Source organism: Schistocerca gregaria, chromosome 1 (assembly GCF_023897955.1).
Source record: "Schistocerca gregaria isolate iqSchGreg1 chromosome 1, iqSchGreg1.2, whole genome shotgun sequence".
NCBI lineage: Eukaryota > Metazoa > Arthropoda > Insecta > Orthoptera > Acrididae > Schistocerca > Schistocerca gregaria.
The window spans coordinates 551,374,924-551,389,043 of record NC_064920.1 but is presented as its reverse complement, the minus strand read 5'-3'; the positions used below and the strand labels follow the sequence as shown (position 1 = coordinate 551,389,043).

Below are 14,120 nucleotides of genomic sequence, written 5' to 3'. Positions count from 1 at the left end.
AAGGCTGGAGGAAAGAAGAGGGCTTATTCACAGAACCACAATGACATTCGCCTTAAATGGTTTAGAACGCCACAGAAACCTAAGAGAATGGAAGTGCTTCGATCGCGACAGCTCCTGATTATCAGTCTTGTAAATCAGGTTATGCTCACATTAGGACGATAGCGTACTCCAGTTGGGAAGGTTTTAAAATAGAACCGTCTTTCGACAGAAATTCTTAGTGCGGTAGTTCAGTTTTTTTTTCTTCATTGTGCTCGACCTAGTGAAACTGATGACGTAATACCAGTCCACCCTAAAAAATGGTTCAGATGGCTCTGAGCACTATGGGACTTAACATCTGTGGTCATCAGTCCCCTAGAACTTAGAACTACTTAAACCTAACTAACCTAAGGACATCACACACATCCATGCCCGAGGTAGGATTCGAACCTGCGACCGTAGCGGTTGCGCGGTTCCGGACTGAGCACCTTAACCGCTAGACCACCGCGGCCGGCAGTCCACCCTCCCCGCTCATCCTGAATAATGTGGCGCCATTAGGCAGGTCAACACACGAGCTGCTTGATTATTTACTACAGTATAAAAAAACTGGAGATTAGCGCTTAATGTCCAGTCTACGAGAAGGGCATTAGAAACAGACCACAAACTCGGGTTGACGTATGGATGAAAATCGTCCCCACCATTTCAAAAGATGTACGGGCAACGTAAGTCTGGATAACCAAACAAAGGTTTGAACCATCTGTCGTCTGAATGCTGCTCGTACCCCATGCCTCACTTAGCTCATTTGTTTAGTGCAGTTCATTAGTAGTTCGTCGCCTTACCGAACATTCTTTTCAGTCAACACTGCTCCTTGTAGACCTGCAACATGGCTCGTAAGAGTTATCATGTTGGTTGTTGTGGTGCTCTTCGCTCCGAAGACTGGTTTGCTGAAGCTCTGTAGGCTACTACCCTTTGCAAGTCTCATCAACTCTGTGTAACTATCGCAACCTACATCTATTAGAACTTGCTTATTGTGAGCCCTGTTCTGCCTTCCTCCAATGCCAAATCGGCGATTCCTTGATGTGTCGGAATGTGTCCTTGCAACTGACTCCTTTTGGTCAGACTGCACCACAAATTTATTTTTTCTGCAATTCGATTCATCATCTCTTCATTGGTTACTCGATCTACCCACCTTGTAACCAGCATTCTTCTGTTGCACCACATTTCGAAAGCTTCTATTGCAATTTTCTCAAAACTGTTTCATTTCTGTACAACACATTCTGTGCACTCAACACAAATACCATCAGAAAAGATTTGCAAATATTTAAATTTATATTCGATATTAACAAATTTCTCTTTACTAGATATCCTCTTCTTTCTATTGCTAGTCGTATATCCTCTCTACTTCGACTGTGGTCAGTTACTTCGCTGCCCAAATATTAAAACTCGTCCGGTACTTTTAGAATCTCATTTCCTTATCTAGTTCCCTCAACACTGCGTACTTTAATTCGATTACATTCCATTAACTTTGTTTTACTTTTATTGACGTTCACTTTATAACCTCTTTTCAAGACACTCTCCACTCCATTCAAGTGATCTTCCAAGTCCTTTGCTGCCTCAGACAGAATTACGTCATCATCAGACCTCAAAATTTAATTTCTTCTTAATTTCTTATCCATGAAGCTTAATACCCTTTCCAAATATACTGAAGCGCCAAAGAAACTGGTATAGGCATGCGCATTCAAATACAGTGATATGTGAACAGGCAGAATACGGCGTTGCGGTCGGCAATGCCTATATAAGACACCAAATGTCTGGAGCAGTTGTTAGATCGGTTACTGCTGCTACAATGTCAGGTTATAAAGATTTAAGTGAGTTTGAACGTGTTGTTATAGTCGGCGCACGAGTGATGTGACCCAGAATCTCAGAGGTAGCAATGCTGTCGGGATTTTCCCGTACGACCATTTCACGAGTGAACCGTGAATATCAGGAATCCGGTAAAACATCAAATCTCCGACATCGATGCGGCCGGAAAAAGACCCTGCAAGAACGGGACCAACGACGACTGAACAGAATCGTTCAATTTGACAGATGTGCAGCCTCTGCGCGGCTGGTCCCGGCGGAGGTTCGAGTCCTCCCTCGGGCATGGGTGTGTGTGTTTGCCCTTAGGATAATTTAGGTTACGTAGTGTGTAAGCTCAGGGACTGATGACCTTAGCAGTTAAGTCCGATAAGATTTTAAGATTTCACATGCTGGGCTATCAACAAGTGTCAGGATGTGACCATTCAACGAAACATCATCGATATGGGCTTTCGGAACCGGTGGCCGACTCGTGTACTCTTGATGACTGCACGACACAAAGCTTTATGCCTCGCCTGGGCCCGTTGGTAGTTAGAACCCGCTGGGAACAATCGCTGACAGTACCCCAGGTAATATCAGTTCCACATCTTTCCTTCAGACTTCCTTACAACAAATGTAACCAGAGACGTCTTCATGAAAGATGGAGGCTAGGCCACGGCCATTTTAGAGGTCGTTCTGAGTGGCTACTAAGGACAGTATATGGAACAACATTACATCAGTATTTACTTCATTTGCATACTAATAATTATAGCCATTAGAGGTAACAAGTTTTTGGGTAGTTAGTACCTCCAAGTACTTGAGGCAAGAGCAAGCCATTACGCTTGTCTTCCGCTGGACAGCAGGTCAGGTGTAGAAGTGTGGGCAGGTGGACACAGTATGGTTAGTCTATACTGACAGGCGTAGTCCATTTAGTAGAGCAGTTACGACTGTGCAGAAAATACCATGTAGTAGCAAGTCTGCTGTGCCCTCTCAAACAGACCACTGCCAGATTTAACGTATACCATTCAGCGAAATAGCATAATGCCTGCTATCTGGATGAGCGGAAGGAAATTTCAACTGTCGCCCTCCAAAATGTAAGTCGAGTGTCTGACCACAGTGGGCCAGTGATATTTAAAAGTCAAAGACAAAATAATGGTCTTCCAGGGTAAAAAGTCGGTACACTCCAATATAGACATCTATGGTCGTACCCTGATCAAGTATCGCACTTCAGATATCTGCATTAGGATAAAACTATAAATAGAGGTACCAACCCTATAACAAACGCCAATGATGTTGGCGCAATATGTGGATGAATACAAAAGTCTCTCAGAACCATAAGAAGGAAGATAAATTGTCTTTACAACGTCACTATGAATACGAGAAATTGGAAAAAGTTCCGCGAGAGCAGTCCTCTAAAATGAAGCTGCTTCAGCTCTTTAAGTACCCTCCAGGAGAGATAAAATAGGGAGCGAAGACGTATCTAAAATCATCGTTTTCATCTCCGCTGTTTCTACAATTAATTAATTGCTTTGCCACCCTACTTGAAAAAACTGACCTGCAGAGAACAATGTAAACACATTGCAGTGGAAAACTGTTTAGCTTAATCCTCGAACTCAGTGATATTGTAGAAAGGGTGTCATGCCTTCGCTCTCAGCTGACGTCACAACAGGCATTTGCAGTCTGTTGTCCTTGGCATTTCTGAAACAGGAAAGTCAAGTCGACGTCTCTAATCGCTGACTCTATGGCACCATTTATCCGAATACCAGCTCATTATGAACGATAGGAGTTATTGCTAAAACGCTATGCTTATACAAGACTTTTTTTTTGCTAAAACGTTATCTCAGCATTTGCCCTTTGGCGCTAGTCCATAATCAGCTCATAATTTACAAATATCTCCAAAACAGCAAAGCAATGTAAGAATAGAAGCTCTTTCTAGATATCCGAAATAGAGGACAGCAGCTGAATCAGAACGTTGGGTAATACTCCGGTGTTTTTGAGTCATCCAGACCTTTCTCTCTCTAGTGTGCGTTTACTGCCCAAGCACTAGTTGCTGCTTTGCGCCGCTGTTACGTGAACACGATTCAGCAAGAGGAAGACAAAGTCCTTTTACGAGTAGAAGAAACATAGATTGTCAAAGCCAACAGAATAGTTATAGAGATGATAAGCATCCTAAAGACCATTTCTTGCAATCGGCTGGAGACTTTGCTTTCATATCACGACAAACACAAACACAAACACTTTCTCATTAACACCACATAACAGATGAGTGAGATACTCGAGACCTTTACCACTTCACTTCTAATCCGGTATTGTCAGGTCCTTTCTCTTTATTGTAGGAATTACCTAACATTTGTTTACAGTTAAAAAGTGGTTCTGAAATGGTTCAAATGGCTCTAAGCACCATAGGATTTAACAGCTGAGGTCATCGGTCCCCTAGAGCTTAGAACTACTTGAACCTAACTAACCTAAGGACATCACAAACATCCATGGCCGAGGCAGGATTCAGACCTGCGACCGCAGCAGCAGCACGGTACCGGAAGGAAGCGCCTAGAGCCGCTCGGCCACAGCGGCCGGCTAAAAGGTGACTCTATTCAGTAAATGAATTGATACACCAAATCATTCAGTATATCCTTCTGATCACCCAGCATCATTTCTTAAATGTAGATAACAGTTGCAGGTCGTTTCTAATGGATCTGTAAACAAAGGGTGTCTAGGACAAATAATCAGTTTTCATCGACATGACGAAAATCGTCGTTCAAAACAAAAGTCTTGTAAACATGTGCACTAAAATGCATCCTTTAAGAGCTATGTATATTTCTTCATCTTCGAGACGGTGAAACAAGTCTCTTCTACTCCACACTCGTTGGTGTCCATGTTTTTGGAGTAGATAGATGTACCAAAACAAGAACAAAATGTCCAGCAAATCTGGGTTCTAAAATGCTCGTGAGCACTTGTTCATCTTGACTATTATGAAACATATCTCTTCTACTGAATAAAAGCTCATAGCTCTTAAGATACATCGGGTGATCAAAAAGTCGGTATAAATTTGAAAACTGAATAAATCACGGAATAATGTAGATAGAGAGGTGCAAATTGACACACATGCTTGGAATGACATGTGGTTTTATTAGAACCAAAAAATACCAAAGTTCAAAAAATGTACGACAGATAGCGCTTCATTTGATCAGAATAGCTATAATTAGCAAACAAAGTAAGACAAAGCGAAGGTGATGTTCTTTACAGAAAATGCTCAATATGTCCACCATCATTCCTCAACAATAGCTCAATATGTCCACCATCATTCCTCAACAATAGCTGTAGTCGAGGAATAATGTTGTGAACAACATTGTAAAGCATGTCCGGAGTTATGGTGAGGCATTGGCGTTGGATGTTGTCTTTCAGCATCCCTAGAGATGTCGGTCCATCACGATACACTTGCGACTTCAGGTAATCCCAAAGCCAATAATCGGACGGACTGAGGTCTGGGGACCTGGGAAGCCAAGCATGACGAAGTGGCGGCTGAGCACACGATCATCACCAAACGACACGCGCAAGAGATCTTTCACGCGTCAAGCAATACTTTTTTTCGGTTCTGATAAAAACCCATGTCATTCCAAGCATGTGTGTCAATTTTTACCTCTCTATCTACATTATTCCGTGGTTTATTAAGTTTTCAAATTTATACTGACTTTTTGATCACCCAATACATTTTAGAAACCATATTTATGTGACATGTTTTTCTTGTTTGTTTGTTTTCTAACGTTGAAAGCAAAGACCTTGCATTAGTAGAGATCTTTTCCACAGTATCGAAGATGGACTCATAGCTCTCGAGGTATGTATTTTACAGTCCAAGACCACTGGACTTGTTTGCTTCGGATGATCGTTCTGTCATATGCCTGAATATTGACCATTCCTCCTGGGACACTATGTATACTAAGGTTTTCACTGATCTTGTAACGCCACCCTGTGGAACCTGTGGTGGTACTTTCTGGTCTATTAAAAGGTTCGCTGTCTACTGTAGTAAACTGATTTATGTCAACCAAACATTCTCCGAGTCAATCACTTACTCGTGACGATGTCGTGAACGTTTAGTCTGGCAATGTAGTACAACGTCGGGCTACGAAGATGGAATCTATTTTTCCGCTGTATTTACCATATGGAGATATCGTTTGTGAAAGAAAAACGATGGATGCTTACTTAATACGAGTGATTTTATCCCGGAACCTGCATTAATTCTTTAAGAGATTCTTTTTCTTCATGAGGAAAATAATTTGATTATGATCCTTCAATAAACGCCCCTTCTTGCGCTTCATGAACTTATATTCTACATATTGCTCTGCACTTCATTTGCTTTTATGTTACATTAACTGTACTTCTTGGATGCCGCAGTGAGTGGTCTCCAGGATATAAAAAGAAGTCAAGGATGTACGTTTTATTCTAATACAATGCAATGAAATGAATTAGTACTTTGAAATATTATTGTGTTACAGCGCTATTATTAATTATAACACATGTGCTTGAAGTCTTTGTATAGTTTTTTGGCTCCGGTATTGTATTAGTGTTTTTACTGTTTGAGAATATAAAAATACTGATAACGACAAAGGATATTAAAGAAAACACACGTTGTGAAACAGCTGTCTAAATACAATATTTTTGAAGAGGTCACCGTAGGACATCCTCGAACTAGCACTAGGCAAATTCAGTTTACCAATAAAATTATTCCGTTACTTATTAGTGAATGGAAATATGCGCTACAAACTAATTTCTTCACTTTTAAGTCAGCTATAACTAGCGCGAATGTAGTTGAAAAATGCACTTTATTAATTCTATGCTGTATCTTTTCCAGTTAAAGTTGAGATCTATCTGTAGTCCCCGAAAATTAATATTTTCTTTTTCTTGTATTTGATTGCTTGAGCAAACTATTTCTCTTTCGCAATGTGACACATCGGTGGTTTAGCTTGCTGATATCTTAACTTAACTATTATCCATCATTCAATAATGTTGCTTACTGTCTCTGTTTTGGTGTATTACCACGTCATCTGCACGCAACAAAATATTTATTACTATTTCTTGCTGTTGCTATGCTCCATTAATTCTTTTGTTTTCGGTGGAGACTGAAAATTATTTGTGGCATGCAGAATTATAATTTTATGGAATTATTTTACATCTTTCATCGCGTATTATACTGCTGCAACTTAATACTCCTTCGTTGAGTCAACAGTATTTGTTTCGTGATATTCTGCAAGGGCGATGGTGATGCTCTTGGTGCAAAACAGCTATGAGGAGCAACAGCTGCAGCAGGCGGAGAACAGCGACGCCTGGCAGCCTTGTCCCGGATCGGGGAGAAAGTTTGCCCACTGACATTTCGGCAGCTCTGCACTCTCAGGCAGTTCCTGGGTTCTGCGCATGCCAGAAAATAAACTCGCTTGTTTTGTTCATCACTTTCGGTAGCAGATCCATTTGGCACTGGGGATCATGTTATCCCCCACTTCTTGGCTTAAGTAAAATCTTCTGTGGAAATACACGTTGTCGTTTGTTACAATAAATATCCTTACATAATATCGGAAAAAAGACACGATTGTATACAGTAGTTCCTCACACATTGCATGAAGCGAGCCTTTCCCAGAAGAAAAATGCCGTGCCTTATGATACGGGCAGTATATATGCAGTGTCTGTAGTTGTATTAGACACAGATGACTAAGTAAATATTAACGGCAGTTCTACCAACCTGGTAGCGAAAGATATTGCAGTATACAGAGAAATGTATTAGCAGGAAAACTCTTAGAAAATGGAAGAATATATTGTGAAAAAATTTTCAAGGTGCGAGCAGGAACTCGTGTTCTGATGGTTCCGTAGAAATTTAAGTATATGTGTAGATAGTTCATCCATTCTAGAACCGAGAATCTCGATGATTTTTGCCTGTTGTCGACGTTGATACTAGCAGGTTATCGGTCCAGGCAGTTCCCAGACTTTCAAGAATGATTTAATTTTAAGTCGGATAAAAATGACTAAACATCTTTTATTCGCATGTTATCTTATGGGTTTTGATGAGTGAGTTTGCGAGTATCAAAGTATGTGACATAAATGGCCGTATCTTTTGACTGCACTGACTTGGAAGCTTACATTTATTGCACCGCCAAGGGACCATAAACTTTAGTAGGTGACGTAAACTTCGACTTGATACGTCTACCCGTTAACAGAAGGACACAGAGACAATCAGATAACAAGTGACAAATTTTTCATATGATATAATTACAAATTAAAAGTTTTCGAATTATTTGTTAGTTGTACTGCGCACCGTTGCTTCTTGCCAAATTTCATGATTCTAAGACAACGAGAAGTACCCAATAGGGTTTGATGAGGCAGTTTGTTAGCATCAAAATATGTGACACAAATGGCCGTATCTTTTGACTGCGTTGATTCTGAAGCTTCAATTTTTTGCACCGCTAAGGGACCGTACATCTCAATATTTGACGTAAATTCAAACTTGATGCGTCTACCCTATCCTGAGAAAAAAGGTTATTACCAGTCGGACAGAGACACAGACAGGCGAGCAGGCAACAAAGTGATCCTATAAGGTGTCCTTTATTACCGATTTAGGTACGGAACCCTAACAAAGGACCGTAGACCTTCGTATGTGACGTAAATTTAACGTGTTATGTCTACATGATCCTCAGAAAAAGGGTTTTTAACAGTCGGAGAGACAGATAAAGAGACACACGGACAACAAAGTTCTCGTGTAAGGATTCGTTTTTTACCGATTTAGGTGCGGAAATCTAGGAACCAATGTTTTTGTTCAACTTAATTTAAACAGTAAACCATGTCGCACAGTATAACGCCTTTCTCACAGAATCTGCCACGAAAGTTTGATTAGCATCTCCGTAGCGCTCTCGCACTTTCTAGCGAATGCATCACGAAATACACCACTCTTATTTGGCTCTTTTGTATCTTTACCATTAATCCTACCTAGAACTGGTCCCAAGTTGGAGATCAATACTCAAGAAGCGGTGGAACAGGTGTTCGGGAGGCGCTTCTTTCGAAGGTGACTTACATTTCCATGGGAACAATCCTATGAATGTCAGCCTGGAATGACTTATCCTACATCTAGCTATTAGCATTGGTGAGAAAGATCTTGGGAAATGTACAAAAGTGTAGCCACAGCAGCAAGTAAAACAGGACTGCTCATCAACAAACAAACACACAGTCCGTATTCAAGTGAGCAGAACTAAATATCCACACGAGCACTTCACAGTTGACGAAGACAGGTTCAAGTCTGTATTCATTTAAAGTATCTGTAACTGTACCAGTTGTTATAATTAAATACCCATAGATGTAAATGAAAGAACTAGCGCTGGCTCCCGATGTCTATATGTGCTCAGAGATACGTCCAAGTCCAAAGCCACAGCAAACTCTGCGAAAATGAAGATCTAAAATACCATTGTACGCCCTGTCGTCATCTATGGTTCTGAAAGCTTGGCAGTAACTATAAAGGAGCTGCAAAAACTTCTAACGTTTGAAATAAAAGTGATGAAAAGAATCTTTAGCCAGGGGAGGAGCGGAGGTACTTGGAGAATAACAAATAATAATGAAATTTATGAGTTAATGAACGAGTCTAATGTTTTACAGTATCGAAAGATCAGATGAGTCCAGTGGGCAGATCACTTTCATTGCCAATATGAGAGCAAGAAGATCCCCGGGTAGACTAAGAAGGAGATGAGAAGACGACGTAATGAAAGATGCGGTAGCTTTGAATATAGTCAACTAGGGGGGAACAGCAGCAGAGAGAAGTCAGTAGAAACTGATTCTTAGACTCATCGCTTCGTCTACACTCCACGGGGTCGATGACCGCTGGACAAGTAAATATAAGAAACCTCTAAGTTTCTCTGGACAGATGTTGGCAAATTTTTCCTGCTTGTTGCTGTTTCCAGTGATTTACCGCCAATAGTTTAATAGAACAGTAACCGTTTTTCTTCCTATTTAAGCGCAGTATCTTGAATTTATTCAACTCCCTTACTGGTCACCTGCCAGCCCTGCTCCAAGCACTGTACTACCGTTTTCTTGCATTGCAACTTTCCTGTGCACGACAGCATAATCTGAGAAGAGCCTCGTGGAATTCCCGATATTAGTCACCACATTCACACATACAGTGATGAGTAACGGCTCGGTAACATTCCTTTAGGGTACTCCTAATTTTATCTTCAAATCTGACTACTTCTTCCTATTGAGAATGACGTGCTGAGTTGTGCGAGCTACGAAGTCATGAATCCAGTCAGTCTGATATTCGGTAAGCTTTTATTCTGTGATTCTTGAAATTTTTCCGACGTAAAGAGTGTTCTATAAAGTTTTGAAATTGCAACCGGATGATGTCAACTTCTTGCCACGATATTTCCGCTGATAACTATTCAGCCATCTTCAGGAGAGTGTTTTGCTCTAGACATTGCTAGCTCACGTCACAACTTTATCCCAAAAATTGGCACGGAGACACATGCGCAGAGGCAATCGCTACATGAGTGAAGTCCGTCGACTTTCGCGCCCTCTTTGAATACTGCTCCGCGTGCGCTCTTAATCGGAAAAGGGGCTCGCGGAGTTAAAATTCGGATATCAAGTTAATAAAACTAACTGTCGCTAGATGCGTCATTAGTTATAAAATGATTTGTTTCTGAAGATTTTAAAGAAAACTGATTCTGTGTTCAAAGATAACGGATAGTCTCCACACCAGAGCAGCTCATCTTTGAGGAGGAACAAACGTGATCACCCACAAGTGCAAGAGGAGAAAGAGTGGTTAAAGTTCAAGGTGTTCCTCCCATATGTCGGCAATATTTCGTCGAAATTAAGACTCTACAAAGCCTCTACAAAGGTCTGGGCTCTTCTCTGTGCGGCAAAGAACGATCTGGGATTGCCAAAAGCTGGAATCTACAGAATACCTTTCCAGTGTGGTAAGATCTTTCTGGTGTTCAGTTATTGGGGAATCGAGGGAAAAACGTTTGGTGAAAGATCTTAGTAAAGGGCTGCAAGCAGAAATATCGTGGCAAGAAGTTGTCGTCATCCAGTTGCAGCCTCGAAACGTCATGGGAAGCTCGTATTTTGTTTACGAAGTGACAGTGCAGAACTTTACTGAATGCCTTCCGGAAGTCAGGCATCTCGATATCAAACTGGGCTCTGCGATCTCTCAACTCTTTGCTCAGTACTCGTCTGCCGTAAGACCTTGGAGCACGTGCCTGTAATTCCTTGTCCTCGAGAGCTGCCGCAATTATTAATGAAACGCGACGTTCCTCTGCGGTTAGCCACAACCAGGAATTCGATTAATAGCATTCCTCATGGTTAAAACATAGTAACCCATCAGTACATACCCGATTCTTTAAAGACACGAAATGCCGTGTACAAGAGAGCTTCACGCCGTATTACTTTAGAAACGAGTGAACGTATTACATGTAAGCGAGAAACAAATTAGAAAAGGTTTGAAATTATATATGAAGTTCGTTGAAAATCGCGAAGTGCTCTCACTACCAAACCCTGGATGAAAATAGTCTGGATAATTTTCGCTCCGTTTTAAGCAAAATCTGGTCTTCTGCGCATCTTAATCCTTATGGCGTCATATCCCCTGTGAATAGAAGCAGCCTATCCTGTTAAGGAGACAACAAAAAAGCACATTCTCAAAAAGAGCAGCAATAACTCCAAATGTATATCGAGTGAGGTACTGTAAATGCAGAAGAACGAAGGAAAGCCAAAATTAAAGGGGGTTGGATCAGCAATGTTTAAATTAAATTCAGAGTATCGGAAATTAGCTAGAAGAGATAAGAGTATCTTCTTAAATGAACAGTGCAAAAAGAAAAGGTTGAAGAGAGTTGCCGAATGGGGAAGACGATGGATCGTTACAAGAAAATTGAAGATATTAAAGGAAAATTCCAGGAGAAAATTGGTAGGATAAAACACAGAGAAGGTAAAGATCTAATAGAAGCAGACGACATTAAAGAGAGAAGGACGGACTATGTAGAAGATGTACATAAGAAAGAATTACATACTGATGACGATGACGTTAATGTGATTTTTAAACCAGAGACAGACAGTTTGGAGAGCGAAGCCAAACAGGCCGTAGAAAATATTGCTAAAATCAAGGCTGTTGGTTACGATGGAATTACAGCAGAATTGTTCAAAATCAGTGGAAAGCAGGCACTTAAAGGCACTTAAAGTGTTGCATTAAATATTTCAGAAAATATGGAGATGCCAACAGTGGCTAAAAGAGTGGAAAAGCTCAGTATTCAACGTGATTCCACAGAAGGGAATTTCTGAACATTATTGAAATCATTGAACACTCGCACTTAGACTAGCAAAGACGTGCGTAAAATCTTACGAAATAGACTACGGCAGTATGTGGACCGAGAAGCACCCAGAGAACAAGACTGGATTTCGTAAAGGAAGACAACAGCCGATGGGTTATGGAAAAGGCAAAAGATTTCCAGAAAGGTATGTATCTCTGCTTTATTGATTACGCCAAAGCCTTTCGTTGCGTTAGCGTTCTTGCTTCCCGCGCCGGGGTTCCGGGGTTCGATTCCCGGCGGGGTCAGGGATTTTCTCTGCCTCGTGATGACTGGGTGTTGTGTGATATCCTTAGGTGAGTTAGGTTTAAGTAGTTCTAAGTTCTAGGGGACTGATGACCATAGATGTTAAGTCCCATAGTGCTCAGAGCCATTTGATCCTTTGATTGCGTCAACCTTATATTATGGAACGTACACAAACACATAGAAGTACCAGATCACCTCATTTACCTCACGCAGAATTTATACTCTGATCAAGAAGCCACGGAGAACCATATATGGAGCGACTAAATGGGTCAAAATCCAAATAGGACTACACAAGGCCGCCTATTGTTATCTAATTTATTCAGTTTTTATGCAGAGCACATTATGGGGAACGTCGAGTTAGATGAAGAATACCTGCGATAAACATAAATCATCTTAGATGTGCAATTGATGACATACTAACAGCAGAAAGTGAAGAAGAGTTAAAGATCCTTTTACTTTTTTGGGTAATGCCTTTATGTCCTGAGGCATCCGTGGACTCCCTGGCAAACGAAACTGTGTGCCGAACCGGGACTCGAACGCGAATTCTGATTCTTGGCGGGTACTGTCTGCGAAAGCTTGGTTCGTGTCCCGTTCCAGCACGTAATGTAAGCCCGCCAGGAAGCTTCAGATCGCCACTAGCGCTGTAGAGTATGAGGCATCCCCGTTGTCCCAGGGGCGCAGCGTGACTCACCCTTGTCCATGGTGCAGTTGTAGCAAGAGAGCATGCAGATGTTCTGGAAGGTGTCGACGTCGCCCGTCGAGTCCCTGGCGCAGACGGGGCTGAACGACAGCTCACACCTGCAGTTGCACTTCGCCGTCGACGTCGAGCGGGCCGCCTCACCCACCGCTGCAACACGTGACATCGGTAAACACTACAGTGACAAACTGGTACAGTCTGTACCCTACACGAAGAGTGGCATCCTAGTAACTACACTCATGCTCATAAATTAAGGATAATGATGGTATATGGTGAAACAACGCTCGGGTGGCCAGTTTGCGGGTTTAAATCACCTTGGGTTATGACCATGCGGTGAATATGAGCTGCGGTCGTCGCACGGTGGCGCTGGCAGCAGTCCACATACGCAGACGTGTGTTGGTGCATGTCAGAGTACGGCCAGCGAGTAAGTGTGCAGACGTTTTCAGACGTGCTAATGGTGGTTGTGTGTTGAAAATGGCTCAAAGAACACAATTGATGGCGTTATGAGGGGTAGAGTACTAGGGCGACTAGACTGGTCAAACACGGCACGGGCCCTCCGTGTGGCACGAAGTGTGATCTCAAGATTATGGCAACGATTCCAGCTGATAAGAGACGCTTCCAGGCGCTACAGTACGGGGCGTCCACAGTGTACAACACCACAAGAAGACCGATATCTCACTATCAGTGTCTGCAGACGGACACTGAGTACTGCAGGTAGCCTTGCTCTGGACCTTACCGCAGCCACCGGCACAGTTGTCTCCAGACACACAGTCTACAGACAACTGAACAGATACGGTTTATTCGCCGGGAGACCTGCAAGGTGCATTCCACTGCCCCCCGGTCACAGGAGAGCTTGTGAAGCCTGGTCTCGAGAACACAGTACATGGTCATCGGTTCAGTGGTCTCAGGTTATGTTCATGGACGAGTCCAAGTATAGTCTGAACTGTGATTCTCGACGACTTTTCATCTGGCGTGAAGCAGGAACAAGATACCGACCCATTAATGTCCTTGAAAGAGACCTGTATGGAGGTCGTGGTTTTGATAGTGTG

At 42.0% G+C, this 14,120-nt stretch overlaps 1 protein-coding gene across 2 annotated transcripts in view; it reads right to left on the bottom strand.

The window, feature by feature from the left end:
- The window catches only part of LOC126356135 (Kazal peptide Pr13a-like), an 84,536-nt gene that overhangs the window by 32,800 nt on the left and 37,616 nt on the right, over positions 1-14,120 (bottom strand). The window contains exon 2 of one of the 2 annotated variants that reach the window (XM_050006849.1): positions 13,066-13,221. In XM_050006849.1, coding sequence (XP_049862806.1) covers positions 13,066-13,221 — 156 coding nt within the window. Of the gene's footprint in view, positions 1-13,065; positions 13,247-14,120 lie in introns of both variants that reach the window. The other variant, XM_050006858.1, reaches the window with a different exon arrangement.